The sequence below is a fragment of the Lonchura striata genome, chromosome 1A, assembly GCF_050655825.1.
Source record: "Lonchura striata isolate lonStrDom1 chromosome 1A, ASM5065582v1, whole genome shotgun sequence".
NCBI classification, from domain to species: Eukaryota; Metazoa; Chordata; class Aves; order Passeriformes; family Estrildidae; genus Lonchura; species Lonchura striata.
Window position 1 is genome coordinate 63,223,787 of NC_140741.1, and position 19,683 is coordinate 63,243,469.

At 36.9% G+C, this 19,683-nt stretch overlaps 1 protein-coding gene across 15 annotated transcripts in view; it reads left to right on the top strand.

Annotated features, from left to right (window-relative positions):
- Positions 1 to 19,683, top strand: part of ATXN7L1 (ataxin 7 like 1) — a 131,066-nt gene that overhangs the window by 98,708 nt on the left and 12,675 nt on the right. For all 15 annotated transcript variants that reach the window (XM_085569055.1, XM_085569053.1, XM_085569058.1 and 12 more), the window contains 5 exons: positions 7,716 to 7,999; positions 12,823 to 12,905; positions 13,759 to 14,015; positions 16,555 to 16,747; positions 19,052 to 19,173. In XM_085569055.1, coding sequence (XP_085425181.1) covers positions 7,716 to 7,999; positions 12,823 to 12,905; positions 13,759 to 14,015; positions 16,555 to 16,747; positions 19,052 to 19,173 — 939 coding nt within the window. The remainder of the gene's footprint in view (positions 1 to 7,715; positions 8,000 to 12,822; positions 12,906 to 13,758; positions 14,016 to 16,554; positions 16,748 to 19,051; positions 19,174 to 19,683) is intronic.

Here is a 19,683-nt window from a genome sequence, read left to right on the forward strand (position 1 = left end):
GGTCCGTCTTCCATACTGATGCTTTTCAACAGTTTAACAGGATAATTTTTGCAATTCTTAATATTGGCTTAACTGATGTTCATGAAAATTTACTGGTTATAGTCAATTATCTTCAATAGCAGCTGCTGTTGGAGCTCATTCTGTGTTTTGATAATGTTCGATGCCTTATAAGATGACAAGAAAATTCCGGCTGCAAAAATCACTATTTTGGGAGTGTCTTACATCATGTACTGTGATATATGTACACATACATATTGTGTATGTGAGACTGACTGCTGTGCCCATCCTCCCATGACGATGATGATAGAAGCAGAGTTGCAAAACATATATGACAGCAGAACTGGGTCAGTATTTTATCCCTTAAGAAACTGTTTTGTCTTCATTATCTACAGGAAAGATGCTTTGTGATTAGGCCATTAGGTTGGTGACTTGAGATCTGGGTTCAGTTCCTGGTTCTGTTATGCCTTGGTCTCTTCAGCTTCAGTTCTCCATCTGTAAATTTGAGATAGTGAGACTTCCTTTTTCTTAAGATTTATCTACTTTATAGATCCTTCCCTTTTATATGTAATACCTAGCATCTGAAGGTCATGATTGTAGGTAGAGTTTCTGGACACAACTTCCTTAAAACAGTAAATAATTTAATGGAAACCATTCACTCATGAGACAAAGAATAATCTCAGATTATTTTAAAGGCATTGCTCACGTTGCTGCCTGAACCATGCACAAGTTGGCATGATTTCAAAGACAGCAGCTTCTGCCTAGCTGTAGAATTTACCTTGCCCTGGAAAAATATATTCTTCCTATAAATCTGGACCCACCATCTTTTTGAGCATAATGAGCATTGAGGGTAATTATGGTGTAATATTCTGAAAATAGGAAATCTGATTGGTTAGCCTTTACACTCACATGTTAAATAGAATAACAGAATAGCCTCTGTCTCAGCTGTGTGTAAGTACCTCATTTACTACTTGAAACCAAATATTATTGACTGAATAGTGACTTTTTCTTCTGAATATTGGAGGAGAATTTTGTACAAGAGGGGATTCTTTTAGAAGTCTAATTAAAAGAAAATTAGAAAGAACTTCGGAGTATTAACACTATTGACTGTAAACCTATCTCTCATCATGTTACAGACAGCAACTTACATATCCACATTTCAGGAGACTCACTGAATCTATAAACAATATCTTCCGTTCTGGCAACAGCTGTCATTCTGGCAGTCAGTAAAAGCTGGAACGGAACAAAATAACTGAGCATTTCCACCAGTCCCTTTTCACTTTATTGGGAACATCCTTAATATTTACTGATGATTATTAACAAGGTAGATTCAGCCATTTAAAAGTGTTGCACTGCTCTGTTGATTGTTTGGCCATGAATATGACAGTAGTTGTACCAAGAATTACGTCATTCTTGCAGCAGTGCTGGGAGATCATACTGCAGTTTTGTTTTATTTTGGGGGAAAATTAAGTATATAGTAGTTAAAGATACTGTAATTACTACATAGCAAATCACAAACAGTCTGAAGTGAAGATCAATGAAATTCTCTTGCAAAATATAGTGTTAAGTGTCTTTGATTATATTACTTGTTAAAGAATAAAATCTGTCTGCTAATCATCACAGTTTATAGAGAGCTGGCAGTTGTTACAGAAGAAAGTGTTTGTTCCTATTCCATTAGAGGATTATAATATTTATTTAGAATACTAGAAAATATTCAGCAGATCTGATTTAAGGTGAAATTATTAATAAAATGTATTATTTTTTAAGATTCTGTTTTCCATTTAGCTGCTGCACAAGTCTTAGAATTTCTTGCCTTAGCTTTTAGAAAGAAATACTGAATTGACACAGAAATATTTGTCTCAAAAATGCAAATAGGATTCATGGTGCATCCAATTGTGTTGTAGTTTGTCATCCTCAGAAGCTTCCAGGTCTTCAATGCTTTTGTCTGTTACATTATAATCTCATACCAAGCATTTATTTGAGCTAAGTTCTTCCAGACAGTTGTCAAATCAGTTTATTTTAGGAATTATATCACTTTGGTGATTGCTTTTCAGACCTGGAACAACCTTTGCTTGCCTGATTCTTTTGTACTGCATCTCCTTTAAATTTTACTTGTTACAATTAGAATTTTGGAGCAGCGCAGATCTGTTGCTGTGCCTGCACTCCTGTAGATCCAGCTTCTGTTGTCAAATTTGTTATAATTTTGGTTGAGGCTTCATCTTACTCATTAACCATGTAACTCCTTCTCTTGTTCATGTCCTGTGTTGTTCTAAGATGTGCTCCAGAGGTTCAGGTTGTTCAGGTTCCATGGCTAATGCTTTAAAAATCATGATTGGAATGATCAGATAAAAGAGATCTGGAACTGTTTCATTTTTTAGCTGCTGTTTTAATACCTCCCTTCTTGTAGTTGGAATATAAAGTATTATTGTGAATACATCATCCAGAAGTATCTGTCAGTTCTGATTTTTCCCCCCAGCATCTCTACCATCGTTGCTATTAATACAGCAGTGCTTAGAGATGGAGCAGAGCTGGAGCACCACTGCACTGTGCACCAGATAAATGCAAGCATCGTTTTCTGCATCCTGCAGTTAGGGTGGTAAGAGATATAATAGAAGGATAGAAACTGTGGAGAAAAGGGCAAAGAATTGATAAAAAAAATAATAATAATGAACAAGTGATCATAATTAGTAAGCACAGCTCAGATGCTTACTCTTTATAAAAGGCATTCCTGCAGCCAGGAACTCTCTTCCTCACTGCTGACCTTCCCAAAGGATGCTGCTTCACTTGTTGTGCCCCAGCACAGTTTCTGGGTGCTGCCATGGTGGATTTAGGTGCTGTGACACTACAGGGTGTTCATTTCCACCTATCCATGATCCTAAGCCAGCATAAAATTGGGATAATGTGTTGAAGTAAGCTAGTACTGAGAAACCAGCTGAAGTAGATCTCCTTGGCCTCCTTCCACAAAGTTTAGCTTGCCAGAAGTTCTGAAAATGAAAAAAATGAGATGGAAATGATGTGGTTTTCATCAACACAGAGAAAACTGACTCTTTCTGTAAACAGAAAAAGAATTACAAAGGTATACTGGTGGGCTATCCTTTAAAATTTATAATGTAACTTTTTGAAGTATTTTTAATAATTTCATGGCCTTTATTTCCATAAGGAATTACAGTTGTTTATACTGAGGCTGGCTGAGAAAGTGAAGATAGTCATGATTTAAGGATATTTTTAAGGATATTTGCTTCCTATTGCAGCATGGAAGCAAAACTCAGCAGGTTTAACTTGGACCATATAATCTAACATTAAATCACAAACATTTTGTACATTGTAGAGGCAATTCCACCAATGTAGATTAGAGCAAAGTTTTATGTTTTTAAATGTTTATGAATTTCTTTTCTCACAAATTTGAAGAGTTGATTGAGTGGCTGAGCTTTTAGATGAATGTGATTACAAATTACAAAAACATAAACTGAGCAAAATTAAGTAACAGGAAGGAGAAATAATTTTTAAAAGCCAAGAGAAAGGAAAACAGAAGTAAGAGGAGCTACAAGAATGAAAAGTGTTGTGACATGCTACAGTTATTTTTCTTTCACGCTGGGAGGGATCTACAATGATCATCTAGTCCCACTGCCCGACAAAGCATGAGAAAACAGAAGGAAAGGTTACCTTATTTGAAAAGAGAATCAGTTTCTAAAGCCTGTCATGACCATGCACTTTTTGTAGTCCTTATTTTTGAACCTTGGGTTCCTTTCTAATTCATCAACATTGGTATTGTACCCAGGGTCAGCAGCACTAGAAGCCATATTCCAATATCAGTATAACCAGGGACGTGTGAAAACTATTTCTTACTTGCCATATCGCATTGTTGATATAAGCACAACAGTACAATAAAACCCCATATTGCTTATTCCTTGTGACCACTAAATATTTTTGTCACTGTTTTCCAGGATGTTGTTTCCCTGTATTTCACTGCAGACTGAACAGCTTGTTATTTAATATGTAACTTTACATTCATTTGTATTAAAATGTTTCTTTGAGTTAATGAACTTTACCAAACACTCCATACTGCTTTCTATCACTTTGTCTCTTCATTATTTAGTTCCCGTCAATCCTGATTCTATCAGCACATGTTATCACCAGTAATCTTTCTTTATTTCTCAAGTCCAATGAAGTTTTTGGTTATGTCAGACTTGGTAATGATGGCTAAAAATGCCCCTAGCAAAACACCCCTAATGAATCATAAATCTCAGAAAAACTATTTGAATTTCATATTGTTTAACATTTGCTTTAAAATCGTTTTTATTTGTGTTTTATAATGCCTTTCAAAAACTGGAACATTTTCATAGTTATCTTTGTCAGCTTAACTGGTAACTTCATCAAAAAGTGAAACCATATTTCTTTGCCAGAATCTGATCCTCAGCAAAACTATGTCAGCTTATTGTTTATCAGTTTGTTTTTATTAGTTTTTCCAATATTTCTCCCAAGACACTTGGGTTTGGCTTTCAGCATGGAGGAAAGAGCAGCACTCAGCTAGCTTCTCTAAGAGTCCAAGATTCAATTAGAATTTAATATGCTGAGACCCAATATTGCTCCAAATCTTTTGGAAGCCATTGTCATATTATGCACATTCCCTTATGTAAAAAGAAAAAAATCAATCATCATTTTTCAGCTGGCCCTTTGCACTTACTGAAGGAATCAAAAAGCATTTTTATCTGACTGGAGGGAGTTATCCTATTTCCTTCTTAGTGCAGCAGAAATAATTAATGTTTCTGGTGTGTTTGCTTTGGAAGTAACTTTGCTTGCCTAGTAGGTAGATGCTGCTATTCTTACTAGAGTTTCTTTAGTCAAAAAAAGTCTTTACTGAATAGATTTTTTTTCCTCACATTTTATGTTTGTTGTATGTTGTTTTTCTAATTGTCCCTTTCAACAGCTGTCTTTAAATAAAATCTTTAAAAGCGTATTGTTAAAAACTCCTTTTAAAATACAGTAAATAAGATTAAAAACCTTGGTTATCTTTTTCTAACAAACTTTTGAAATAAGTCCTCAATTTTTTACTCAAAGAACTCTGGGAAAAGAATTCTTTCTAACCATCAAATATAAATATTTGTGATTTAGTTACTTTTTAAGACCTAAGTAGTTTACTCCAGTCACTGGTCCTGTGGAGCTTCCAATTTGCCATTTAGACATAAATTAATCTTTATATATTATGCTAAGACTAAACTAGATGTCCTTACTGTTGAAGGCAGTAAAAGAGAGAGAGACAAATTATAATCTGTAGCTTCTGAAATCATAAGTAATTTACTATAGGTACCAGAAATCCTACAGAATGTGTAAATCCACAGGTACTGGAATGATGCCTAAAGAGGCTACCCAGAGTTAAAGGAATAAAGTAGGTGTTTATTAAATGGCCTTCAAAGGATACACCTTGTGCACTACAAGAGCCTGGCCATGGCTCTGCCCAAGATGGATGACCAGTTGTGAGTTTTCACACTTTTATAAGCTTTAGTCCATTTAAATATTGGGGTTATTTGTGCAATTACAGCTTCAGGTTATGAAGTCAAATCCTCTCAGATTGTTCTCCTCAGTTCACTGTTTACACTTTTTGGGCCCAAAGCTGCAATGGTGTCCTTGGTTCTCAGGCTGGAAAAGGATTGTTTTGTCTGACTGAATTGTGATGAGAACTTGCTAACACTTCATATAAAGTTCAGAGTCACACACCAAGGCAGTACAGAATCTAAAAAATATGAAAGCTAAAACTTAAGGCATCAGGATTATTTTTCTTTTTTCATCTACACTACAATGAAATGCATAATGAAGGTTGACTTGTTGATCTGTGACAAAATAAAGCAAAAATATTCCCTCCCCTGGGCATTTTTCATTATCACAGTTATCCAGCCATATGTGCCCTAGGATCTGAGATTCTGAACACTGTAAAACAGAGAAACCCTGTCCATTTTTATTAACAGTATTGCACTACTAGAAATATACACCTGATTTTTTCACTGAATATCATATTTTGAATTAAGATATTTTTTAGAAACTGGGCATGAAGATTTGCTCATATGTTTTTATATAGTTTATGTATAGTAGAACTACTTAAAGTAAAATTCTCCTATTTTCAGAAAATGTAATTGCCACCTGTTCAAAGACAAAAACAAAGTAATTCCTATGCTGAGATGTTATAATTTTTGACTGCCATTTAACTTAATAAATTCAGAGCAGTTTAAAAAGGGAGAGGATCAAATCATCCCTTTCATAGCTACATGTTTGCATTCATTTCTGATTTTGTGAATAATTTTTTGCTTAGTTTTGCTTAGTTACTGGCCAGTGCTCTACACATTACTACAGTTGCATCTGTATTCTGACAAACAGCTACATTTATAGTACCACAGGAGATAGAAGTTTTATATAATTTAATTTCAGCCCCAGAAGATGTCTTGGTATCCAAATCTTCTTCATCGTTGTGTATAATTATTGTTTATATCAATGTTGGTACATTTTCCTATGTTAAAATACTCTTAGAATAAGGTTTATCATCTTCAACAGCTACAGAGAAACAGAGATTTGTGGGAGCCCAGGAAAGTCAAGAGTTGAGTTATTTTGAACCCTGCTTTTGATGTTTCCAAAGTGTGTCCCATGGAGAATGCCATCTCAAAGTCAGCTTTTTCTGATTGTGAAAACTCCACACCTGTAAACCATTCCTTCTGTAGAAAGGTGAAGCAAAGGTTCCAGTTTTCAGACACAAAAGACTGAAATTGTGCTACTTGTGAATAGGGGGATTTCCCTAACTATTCATGCATTATGTTATATTTTTTATTTGGGTTTGTTTCAGTTGGGAGGGATATATAATTTGTATTTAATAACTGGTAGTCACAAGATATCCAGTTTTGGAGTTGTTGAGTAGATAAAAAGCTATCACTGGATATTTCCTCATGGCAATAGAACCCAGAAATGTTAAAATACTATTGCAGCTGAAAATAATTTATCTTAGTCTTTTTTGCTGCCAAATTGAGAAGGTAACGTTTGTTAGTGTCACAAATATGCAGTGGTGGTAGTTAAGTTAGTGTAAGTTAGTTACTGCAAACATTACTCTGAAAAGGGCCAACTAAGTTAAAATTATATTGAGAATTTTTATTTATTAATCTTAAGTCCCTAAGATTTTATTAAAATACATTGTAGTAATGCTCAAGTCATCAAGGATTTTAGTACTTCTAAAGGGACAGCTGTTAAGATTTCTATGCTTAAAATCTCTTTTCTCCTTATTTCCAGAACTTATATGTCATTTAGACACATCTGAGCAAATTAATTATTTTTGTGTTTGTTTAAAAATATTAATATTATTAGCAAACTGCTTTGTTATCATGGTGAGTTTAGTACAGCATACACATGTCTGGTATGTGCTTGTGTTAAAGGCATGAGACCTTATTTGTAAGAAGTAGGTTTTGCTTGGTGCCAAATACTGATTTTGCTTATGAATAGTAGGGAATTGGATCTTAAAAAAAATACAAAGGTTCATTTTCGTAATTCTCTTCATTGCTAGGCTTAATATATACTTGATTTAACAAAAATAGTACTGGTACTGAGTATTTCATTTTAGTCTGGTCTTAAGATGCTTTGTCTCTTGCATTGATTGAAATGTTTGTATTTGTGGAAAGGGATTAAGTAACTGTAAATCTTTGGTGCAGAAAATACCACATGAATATTTTTCTTTGATCTTGCAGTGTTCCTGTTCCAGTAGTCAGTCTAGAGAAAATTCCTAACCTAGTGAAGGCAGATGGTGCCAATGTTAAAATGAATTCTGCAACCACTACCACCATCACTTCCTCCTCAACTTCTTCATCCACCATACCTGCTCCAACTTTGGTTAAATCTGGTTTGACATCCAAGTCAGTGCCACCATCACCAGAAAAGATTCTGAATGGCAAAGGAATTGTAGCTCCATCAATAGACAAGAAACACCAAAATGGCACTAAAAGCAGTAACAAGCCTTACAAAAGACTTTCAGGTATGTGATGCTGTAGTTCACCTTTTGTGGTCGTCTGTTTTTCTTTGTTAATGCTTCTATAGCTCATAATGCAGCTAATAAAATGCTGGGTTTGGTTTGATTTTTTTGCTGTAAGATGCTGGGTTGAATGTATGAAAATTTAGGCTTTCACACTCTTTGCATGTGTAAAGTATTTTTAAAGTACACATTCTGTTTAGCTTGAAATTCCTGGTCAACAGGCCAAATACAAATTTTTAAGGAAGTAAATTCGTTAAAACAGTAAGTCAGAAGACTTCTTTAAGCCATTATGGGATTTGAGTCTGTTTACAACAAAGGAAAATGTACCTTGGTTGGGTGACTTTAGTTCAGTCATGATCAAGTTGAACAGGTTTAAGACATTGGTTTATCCTCCAAGTCATGATTTTTTTAAATACTCTTTTTGTTGTTTTAGATACAAGAAAATTCTTAAGGAGATACAGGAAATGCTGGGGAAGTGTTAAAAGTCATCACTTCCTTTCACCCCTCTCCCCCTGCAATTCACATATGAGTGGCAATGTTTCTAGCATAACGATCTTTATCTTACTCAGGAAGACAGGACAGTGGAATTGAGAAAATGACATTAAATGGGAAATGCCTTGGATGGCCTTAGGCAGGGTAGTTTCGAGGATGTAGGTTCCTGTCCAAACCTGCCACCAAAGCACAGAACACCACATTGTGGAAGGGCAGAGGCTCTGTTAGAAAGGTTGCTGTCCATTGGGAGGAAGAATTATTTTCGGTGGATTTCCTTAGAGGTGACCCATATCAGCTGTTGGGCAGAGAGGAGAGAATTTACCCCCGAAAGCAGAAAACAGATTTTGCTATGAATGAAAGGAAACAAAGCATTTTGAGGTTTTTTATTTTATGTTTTTTTAAGGCAAAAGTAACTGACTTAAATTTATGGCTGAAGAAGCTGTGCAGGGTCTATTCATCAGCTGGCAGTACTTTGTGACTCGGGCAGGAACTTCTTGTGTGTACTGAAAGGCTAATTTTGCTAATGGCAGCATTATCCGCATTGGATCGTCACTTTGGCACAAAGTTAGTTCACATGATTTCTAAATGTGCACTAGTTATGAACCAGTGTAAGTTGTACATGATAAATGCTTTCATTTCCAGTTAATGAGTGCGTCCTATTTTTTGCCTGAATATCAGGTTTATTTTTTTCATTTTCTCAGATTTGGCAGTTTGCCTATGGTACTGCTACCTTGGCTGGATTTCAGACTAGTGTGAGGTGTTTGCTAGGGCTGTGTGGGGCATGGAACAATGCCATTGCCTGAAAGGATTCAGTACACTGATTGCTTTCTTAACTAGTTAAAGGTGGCATATAAGAAAACAGAACCACTGTTCATTTATAGCTTTTTACAACATGAAAAAATGGTACAAGAGAGTATCTTAAGATTAGGCTTTAACCCGTACATTTCACTTTTTAAGATCCAATATATTACTCTAATAAAAACTCTCTATATTTTACAGTTAATTTATAATATTTTTTCCTTTTAACTTATTATTTCCTGTAATGGGTTAGATGCTGAATTAGCTAATTAAATTAATCAATTCAAAATTCCAACTTGAGCAATTTTAACTGTTAGTGGTTTCCCTCATGTCACCACTTACCACTGCAGGGCTGTGGGTGATACTTGTACATTTTTGTGCAAGTGCTTGCAGAAAGGCATTCATAAAGTTCTGTAGAGCCTTCCTACAGCTTGCTGCCTTTGCTGTGGAGGTGGCTCTGGCACTGTTCTTTCTCAAAGCTCTGACTTGCAGTGTCTTCTATGCTAGGGAACACAGTGGAAATTTCTGCACAGGACTGATTGAGCACCTGAATGGGCTTGTGTTTACTTTCATATGGTTAACAAATACACAGAACTGAGATTTTTTTTTTTTACAGCTCCTCTGTCATGATCAGATTTGTGATCTGTCCAGTCTTACTTCCATTGCCTTGAGTATTGATGCAGGCATGCAATAATTTAGGGATTATGCAAATTGTAGAAGTCCTGAGACCACTAGAGATGAATTGCCTGTAGATTGTATGTCACTATGATGTGTTCCTCTCCATTATTACACAGGACTATGCAAAGGCTGAGAAAAAGATCTTGGAAGGTCAATGAGATTATTATTTGAGTTATCCCATAATTTCATTCATTTCACATTAAAAGGATGAAACTGTAGCTAAGGAATTAAGGTTTCCCTCAGTCTGCTGCCCTGGAGCTGTATGGATGTTAATTTTTGAAGCTCCTTAATAAATTTGGCCAGTTTGTATCTGTTTCCTTCCCTTTTTAGCAACCTCTACTGTCTTTCTCAGAGTCATTTCCCTGACTCTAATTGAAGTTTGGTTTTTTTTTTTTTTTCTTTGCTGAGAGCTGGTGGTTGTTTATGTGATGAATGAACCAGCCCTTTTTTCAGGAGCACTGTCCTTGTTGAGAGAGAGGAAACAGCTTGTGGAACCACAAAAGACAGTCTGTAGCAGCTCAGCATAAGTGGATTGGAGTTTCCTTGTAGCAACTGAAAAAAAAAAAAAAACATTTTCCCTAAGTCTTCCTTAGTTCTTGTTCTCTTTGGGATGTTAAAGAGTGCATATGCCCATCTTATGCCAAGAAAAACTTCTGTTGCAAGCAGAAGTTTATGACAGTTCAGTCTTGGCCCTTGGTCTTCTCTTGGTGAGGTTATATCAAATGTTCTTCACTTCGTCCACTGTATGTGAAGAAGTGGAATCCATTCCAGCAAAACAGCTTTCTCCAGCTGTGCCTGTGCACAGGTGTCTGGGGCTTGCCACACTCCACATTTCCTAACACAGCTGGCAGAAGCTGCACTTTGTTATTGATAAGAAGGTGATAAGTTTCATGTAGTGTGTTGCCCAGACCAGGCATGTGTATAGCTGGCAATTAGATGTTCATGATTTCTCTGGAGCAGCCATAAATGCTTCAGCCAGGAGAAGTAGTTTCCTGTTTGTTAAGTATTTTCTGTTTCTCAGGGAAACCATATTATTTTGTTGTTCAGTCAATGGCAGAGGCTTCCACTCTTTCCTCTTATAACTCCTTATATTGATTTTATCTGTATATGCTTTCCTAATAACTGGCTTTGCTATAATCAGTCCAGCAAGTCTTGGATGGGCCACTTACTGACAAGTACCAATCTGGACCACTTCTGATTTTTGAAGAGTTTCCCTGTTGGTCCAAAACAGTTTTTGCTCTGTGATTTTCAAAACACATTCCATAGCCTTGTAATTACCTTCGGGACTTTTCATTTGAAGGCATATTTATTAGTCCATATTGTGTCTTTGATTTGTTTTTTCAATTTGCATTGAAGGTTTTAGGTGGGTAATTCAGGAAACTGTAATAGGAACATCTTACACTCAAACCCCAGGAGAAACTAACTCCTTTAGTTCATGAACATGTGTTTTCATCTATTAAGTAGAAAAAAATAGTTATTATATTGAGTCATATGCAGCTATTTTTGTATTTCTCTTGTGTTGTAAATGCCAAAGGAACTACAACTGCCTATAACGTTTTTCAGTTCCTTTCTAGATTTCCCAAAAAAACCCTGTGCCAGCTGGTTTTTCCAAGCTCCCTTTTTGTATGGCTCTGCTAATAGGTTAATATTGTAACCATTTAATGTTTGCATAAGCATTTTTAAGTCTAGATAGTAGAATACATAAAACTGCTAGAAATTGTGATATCTGGAGGCTGGTTGCTGTCTAACATGAGGTGCTTGTCCTTACTTTTCTTATTCCAGCTGTTCTACTTGCTGTGATGCTGTCATAGTATTGTAACACAGCTGTGAATCACTGTCTTCCTCTTAGCTCCCATGTGTTTATTTATAAAGAGTTTTTAAATCCTCTGATTAAATTTTGTGTTTGGGTATAGGATGTTTATTGTATCTGAATGTAACACCACTGTATAGTTAAAATAGGATTTGGCAAATAGTTTATACTCCTCTACCAAACAAAAGCAAACCTGTCTACCAATTACACCATAATTTGTCAAGGTCTATGAAGGTAGTGATAAAGGGTTTTGATGGCATAAACTAAGTGTATATCCATAGTTTTGTTGCAGTTCTTAATGCAAACCCTAAAATTATATTAACATAGCCTAAGGGAGATGATGCTATCTGTGGTATAGAAATACTAAAATATTAATGAAATTAAATATACAGATACAGCATATTAAATATTAATGCCTTTTTAATGTTAATCATGAGTAGAACTCATGTAAATGCCTTTTCTCATAATCTCTACAAACTTTAAATTCCATCCCTCCCTTCACATGGGGAAATAAAACGTAACATACATGTTATTTTTATAAAGATTTAGGAGACATACTTAGATAAATTTTATTTTTAAAATGCCACCAGTAATCAGCCATGGGTTGTTTTCTAGATTTTCTAAGTATGTCAGAGAAATGTTGTTTAAAGCACTTGTGATACCATTTGTGTCTTAGCCCAGCTCTGGAGCTAGAGCTGCAAATGCTGTATTTTATAGCCTCAGAGGCAGGCAGAGTTACGAGAGGGACCTGAAATTATAGGGAATTGGCTTGGTCCTTTGTTTGGGCCCCTCCACTGTAAACAGACTTATTTCCATGAATTCTTTGGCTGAAACCATGCTCTAAATGGTTTTAAACATGCAATGGCAAAAAAATACACATCTATATGATGATGAACATTGCACTGTTATGGGATGCTGGGGTTGGGATCAGTGGTTCAGGTTGAGCCTGATTAAACCAAATTCTAACAGGCAAAATTATAAACTACTCTGGTTAAAACTTCTATAATAATCTGGTTTTTTCTCTAATTTCCCATTCTTTCATACACAGAAAGAGAATTTGACCCAAATAAGCACTGTGGAGTACTGGATCCTGAAACAAAGAAACCTTGCACAAGATCCCTCACCTGCAAGGTATTTTTCTTAGAAGATAAAATATCAGATGCTTTGTTATAGTTTAAATCCTACCACAGTAGTTTGAGAGGTCATACCTGCTCCTGTCTTACAGACAATGGGTATGGTATTCAGGCGCTGTCTTCAGGTAATTCTTTTGTGTAATTCTGTTTCTTTGAATAAGAGCATCTGCATTATTCCACTGATATTTCTAAAAAGATTTTTTTTCATGTCATTTTATTATGCAAAAAGCATTAACGTTTCATGTAGAAGCCCAAGTGTTATTTTAAATGCTTCTTTTTTGGTTCATGTGTGCAACAATGTTGAAGTATAGTCAGTTTTTAGTTTAAAAAAATTACCATATTTTTGTATAATAAATTACTTGAGGCTGCCCTTGTGATAGTAATAACTCCTGCATCAAAAAGTAGCTGCGATGTGAGACATTTCTAATGAACATTTGTATGTGTATGTGCTGCCTGTCAGTAGAGATCATCAGCTAAATTTGCTTTAAAATCTATTCATGTTTTTCAATCCAATGAAATCAGTTTTTCATTGTAAGTTAAAAGCTACAATGATTTTCTTAATATCTTAAAATTACTGCAATTCTGTTTTCCATCTTGAAAAAGGTAAGTCAATAGTCTCTATTATGTAAAAATTGTTGCAAAAAGTAATTTTAGCCTTGATGTTGGTATTTCTGAAGAATGACTTTATAAGTTATCAAAGATAATGTGGAATAGCAGCTTTATTTCCATAACTGTGGCTAAAGTTGTTTGAAGTAGATTTTATCTTTTAGAGTAGTGTTGTATCAGAAGTATAGAGGACTCATAAACAATGTCATGCACACACAAATGCTTTTTAACCACCCTATTTTTAGACTCATTCACTTAATCATCGACGAGCAGTTCCAGGCCGTAAAAAACAGTTTGACATCCTTCTAGCTGAACACAAAGCTCGATCCAGGGAAAAAGAAGTCGCAAAAGACAAAGAGCATCCACCATCTGCAAGGGAAAGCTATCAGAGCCAGCCCACACCAGCACAAGACTCTCTGTCAGGATCTTCAGTGAACTCTGGGCAAGAATCTAAAGTAACATCTCCTGCAAAATCTAGACCACCAAATTCTGTACTTCCAAGGTAAGCAGTGTGGAATGTTGAATTCTGAAAGTGCTGTAAGAAATTTCTTAGATGTTCATACAGCTCGTTTTAGAAGTATTTAATACTTCTTTAGGCTATTGCACAATAAAACATGCTAATATAAGAATTTCTGGTAGCTTATGTTAACCGAACTCTGTCCATGGTAGCCTGTGATCTAATTGGGAATGAGGGAAGGAATTGTGTCCACCTTTGCCTCAGAATCTCAGATTAACTGCATTTTTTTTTTCAAAAATGGTAGTTACAATTAGGAAAGATTATATTCAAATCATTTAGTCACAATACAGAAGAAAAGTCTATTTACATGAATCAGTGTAGGTATTAGTAATAAAATTCTGTACATTTATATAGAATTTTTCTCCAGAAATACTTTTCCAATTATGGTATAATTTAGTGTTGATTTAAAGCTATTGATATTAAATTGTCCATGGCATATCTTCCCTTCTTTTGAAGATTTTTCTTAGAAAGGACAAAAGCATTCTTCAGAAGGACAATGAAAACTTCTGAAGGCATTCTTTGCAAAAAACCAGTGTGAGCTATTTGATCTACTGAATTCTAATTATTCTCTGGAAAACCTCCTGTATGTTTTATTTATTTGTGGGATTTTTTGGTACTAATTTTGGCTGGAGTGCATAGAACTAAATTAGTTGGCTTTTTTCCTATTTATATTTTTTCATCATTCATTTCTTTGCAAAAACCTTGGTCAGAACTGGGTGCTCATTTTGGGACTTTCCTACTATGATAGTCCATATTTCAAAGAGATGCTTCTTCTATTTGCCATCTCAGGTCTTACAGAGACTGCTACTTTCCAATGTTTTCTGTGTGGCCACCAAGCCTGAATGAAGTTTCATTCCTATGGTGGCAGAGGTGGGCTTTGCAGCATTTGAGTGAAAAGACGATGAAAGAATACCCACAAATGAATTGGTGCTTCTCTGCCTAATTCTTGTAAAAGCAGTGAACTTACACAGCGAGGAGCACAGACAGGCAGGTAGAAATGGAGTTTTAGTAGATGTTACAGTCAAAGTAGCAAAACTAGAGTGCAATTCCATGAGAGTCAGCTGCAGAAATTGCAGAGGTAGTAGTACTCGAGAAGGAGGATTTTAGCAGTCAGACATTGTGTTTGTGCAGTCTGCATTTCTGTTTCTGCTGCAGTGCCTCTCTTGGGCTGTCCTCCCTGTTTCAGGGCAGCCATGGAAGCCTTGTGGCTTCTCTGTGGGGCCAGCAAGCCTGTGGCTCTGCTGCTGCCAGTGGCACAGCCCGCAGGGGCCAGCGCGGGGCTCAGCCTGGCAGCAGCAGCAGCAGCGCTTGTCCTGCCCTGATGCCGTGGGTGAGCAGTGCTTGTCCTGCCCTGATGCTGTGGGTGAGCAGTGCTTGTCCTGTGCTGATGCTGTGGGTGAGCAGTGCTTGTCCTGCGTTGATGCCATGGGTGAGCAATGCTTGTCCTGCCCTGATGCCATGGGTGAGCAGTGCTTGTCCTGCGCTGATGCTGTGGGTGAGCAGTGCTTGTCCTGCCCTGATGCCGTGGGTGAGCAATGCTCGTCCTGCCCTGATGCTGTGGGTGAGCAATGCTTGTCCTGCCCTGATGCTGTGGGTGAGCAATGCTTGTCCTGCCCTGATGCCGTGGGTGAGCAGCGCTTGTCCTGCCCTGATGCCGTGGGTGAGCAGTGCTTGTCCTGCCCTGATGCCATGGGTGAGCAGTGCTTGTCCTGTGCTGATGCCATGGGTGAGCAGTGCTTGTCCTGCCCTGATGCCGTGGGTGAGCAATCCCTGTGCATTTCAGGAGAGGGTTCCTGTCTGCAGGCTTGGGGACTGCTCTGTCCTGACAGCAGGAATTCATGAGGCTGAAGGTCATCTACAGATTTTGCCCAGTGTGGACGTCTCCTCCAGCCTCAGAGCTCTCAATACACACTTGGTTGTACAGACTGTGATTGGGAACCTTTTCCACCCCCACTTCTAATTTAATCTGTTTTCAAACTACTTTTGAAAGGCAAGACACCATCATACCCTGTGGTGCAAAGACTGCTTTGTTTTATTGCATTTTAGGCAAAAGTAAAGAAAACCTACATGCTGTGAGGAGTTCTCCAAGTTAGTTCACTCGCTAATCTACCTGTAGATGGGGTCAGTTAAACACTCTTATATTTAGTACACTAATTTTAGTAGTATTTTTGTAACTGGACCATTTGGATTAATCAAGTACCAGAGTAATGGTTCAGTGTAAGAAGAATTTATATACCTGATTTTTATTTCTTTTTAAATATTCTTTTTCTCTCTCAAGATCTGAAATCCAACTTCATGACAAATTTAAAATTTCAGGCAATAGAAGGGTGCTTCTGTTAACATTAATTTGATGACAACCCCACAATATATTTCTGAAGAGATGAAATGTCAGCTATTCAGTGCCTTTTACTGTCCTTGTTTACATTGATCATTTCTGGTATCATTTGCTTTGATGCTTGATGCCATCTGGTAGGTTTATAGAGCCTTTGAACACTGTTGATTTAAATGTATATTCTCCTTCTAGACCTTCATCTGCAAATAGCATAAACAGCAACAGTTCTTCAAACCACAGTGGGTACGTACCAGAACTGCCACTGCCTTCCATGGGAGGAGATATCACAAGCAGATTGTCCAGTGATGAAGGAGAAGCGGATGGAGCTGAAGAATCTGAGAAATTAGACTGTCACTTTTCTGGACACCATCCCAGACCTCTTGGGGTATGTGTCAGTCTCTGGCATGCTTTGCCATTGTTCTTGCGTAATTAGGGAGAGGAGAACAAAAAAGTAATTTAATAAGAAGGTAAGAAAGAAGACCTTGCATTCTGAAAACTGTTCTAAAGAGAAAAAATACATTTAATAGAAAAGGGTAAGGATGGGATAAGGTAGGAGGAGACCACTGGTCAGTACACATGATACACTGATATAGGACAAGATGGGCAGCAGAAAATCAAAAGTTCTATTTTTAGACTGTCCTCTCAGTAGACCTCAAATTGGGTGTAGTTCTGCTAAACTGACGAAAGTTGCATTGCTTTAAATGCGGCATGAGCAGATACTCTCTTGGTTGTTGCAGTTCCTACAAAACTGTACCTTGCAGTTGGTGGCATGCTCTAGTACAGTGCTCTATTGTTTTCTGTAGACTGGTTTAAAGCAGTAATTAAATGTCACTTATGTGACTGTATGTAGACTTAGAATTTATTGCTTCATTCATCTCAAAATGGAAGGGCTCTGGTGGTGACTCAAGTATGTGTTTGAGCAGCTGGTTTTGTCTTTCTCCTGTGTTAGTGAGAAATTTCATTGTAAATAGTAAAAGCTGCTTTGTGGTATTATCTCTGCAGTGTGAATTTGTTTACATTGTTCAACCCAAAAAGCAGTGGGAGAACTCTTGAAATTCTTAGGAGTTGTTTCTCATAAAAATTGAGCCAAGCATTTACATGTTTTCCATATGATATGCAAAATAAAACAAACATCGTGGTAACTGGTAGTGTTTGTATTCCCTAGAGCAAAGGAGAACTTGTCACTGTCAGACACCAGAAAAAAGTATGACCCAAACATTAAAAGACTGTCAGATGAAATCCTGTATTTGGTTCTTACAGAGAAAATGAGAATTACTGTAGTCCACATAATACTATGATATGCAGAAACCTCCTGTTCCCTTGGTACTATTTTCTGCTGCTTTGGTGTTGCTGACTGGTTCTCTATGAATGAGAAACTAAAGGTTCACTGCATGGGTGCCCACACAATTCAAAAAATAATCTTAAGTGCAGCCAGTTCTCGTACATGCCTCAGCAGTGAGGCGTGGCTGTCAAGAGGCATTTTGGTTTAGGGTCCTCGTTCTGTTTCAAGGCAAACCCACTGACTCATCTGTTCTCTGAAATCTTAGCATCTCTCAACTGAAGCAGTTACTGATAGTGAAATCAGTTCTTAGTCTCTATCAGTGTGGAGTCAGAAAAGATAGTGTAAATCACCGCCAGATCATGCCAAACTGCTGAATTTCATATTCAAGAAGACTGCTTTCCTTACTGAGTCCCTCTCCTGGCCAGGTAGTAATAATTGATATGGGGGAAAGTCAGTAGCTACTTAAATTGCCTCTTGGTGGTACTTGATGTTAGTGGTAGCTCACTGAGAGGTGAGGCTAGTTTGTCAGCTTAGGTGATGGTTTTAATTAACCTGTTTAACCTTGTCATGAAACAAAATGAACAATTGCAGTCACCACTTGCTGAGTACTTTGAACGGATGCTCTTCTACCACATCAGTGCTTCTGCTGCCAGCCAGAGTTGCTGTGTCTGGGTCTATTGTGTGATGGAGTTGTCTTGTTTTTTGAGGATGGTTCGTAACAGGTTTCTCTCCTAGAAACAGGCATTGTAGCAGTTCTTTGCATCATTTAGACCAGTAAGACTGAGCTAAAACAAGACCAGATTCCTGATTGTAACATTTTGGTGTAGTAGGACTTTTTCAGGAAGTTCTGCAGAGGAAGGGGTGCAAGTACTCCTGAGCTCTGCAGAATTCTCAAAACACTACTCCTCCAGTTGATTTTCATGCACTGTGAAGAGTAGATCCCATGTTCTGTTGTAGCACAGATGCCATGTATGATAATTTACTTGTTTACTGAAATGTCAGGGGTTTGTTTATTAAGTAGATACTAAAGATGTTCCCATTGCACTTCTTTTCCTTTTCAGTTATATTTTTATTGCTGTCATGGAGTTATGGGATTTATGACACACAGAACACACGCCTCTTTCTGAGGCAGTAATAATTTTTTCTTTAAAAGTACCTGAGCAGTTACATTCTTTCTTGGGCACTGAATTGTTAATAAAATATGAAATATACTTTACATTAAGTTGAAATACTATGCTCATATTTCATAATTCTTAAAAAAACTATGCTGTAGATAATGAAAACCACGTTTTAAAAGAAGCTTTATATGCATGATACAAATTACAACAGTGTTCCTTGATCTATCAATAAATATATCATAATGTAGTAATATTTTTATAAGCAATGTTGAAATACGTTTTCTTTCAGTTCTGTTCATATGGCAGTCGCTTAATGGGAAGAGGGTACTATGTCTTTGACAGAAGATGGGACCATTTTCGATTCGCACTGAACTCCATGGTAGAAAAACACTTGAACTCACAGATGTGGAAGTAAGTGGGATTTTTATGCTTGGTGGGTAATTTACATTTTTCATTCTGTAAAACTTCTAAATTAAGCATTCCATGGCCAGTGTTTGTAAAATTACCTCTTAATTAATTACCTCTTAATTACCTCTATTAAGGTATAGCAGTAACCTGTGTACAAATCTTCTCTGTTAAGGAATATACAACCTAACAGAACAATCTCCTAGTCCAATGTAAATTTCTGCCAGATTTAGGACTCCTTCTAGTCCCTAAGAATCCAGATTTTTGCTTCAAATTTTAAGCCTGTATCGAGGCATATCACCCATTCAGGCTTTGCTGTGCAAGACTCATGAGTTGTAAGATAGGGAACTTAGTGCACATCTGTCTGTGTGTAAGATGGAATATGATAGGTTTTTAATCCATAATGCCCTTACTGCCTTTGGGTTCTTAAAATTCTAATTATTACTCACTGTTGAAGCACCTCTCTATTACATATGCAGGGTCCAAGCACTATAGGCTTTGACTACACAGATCCAT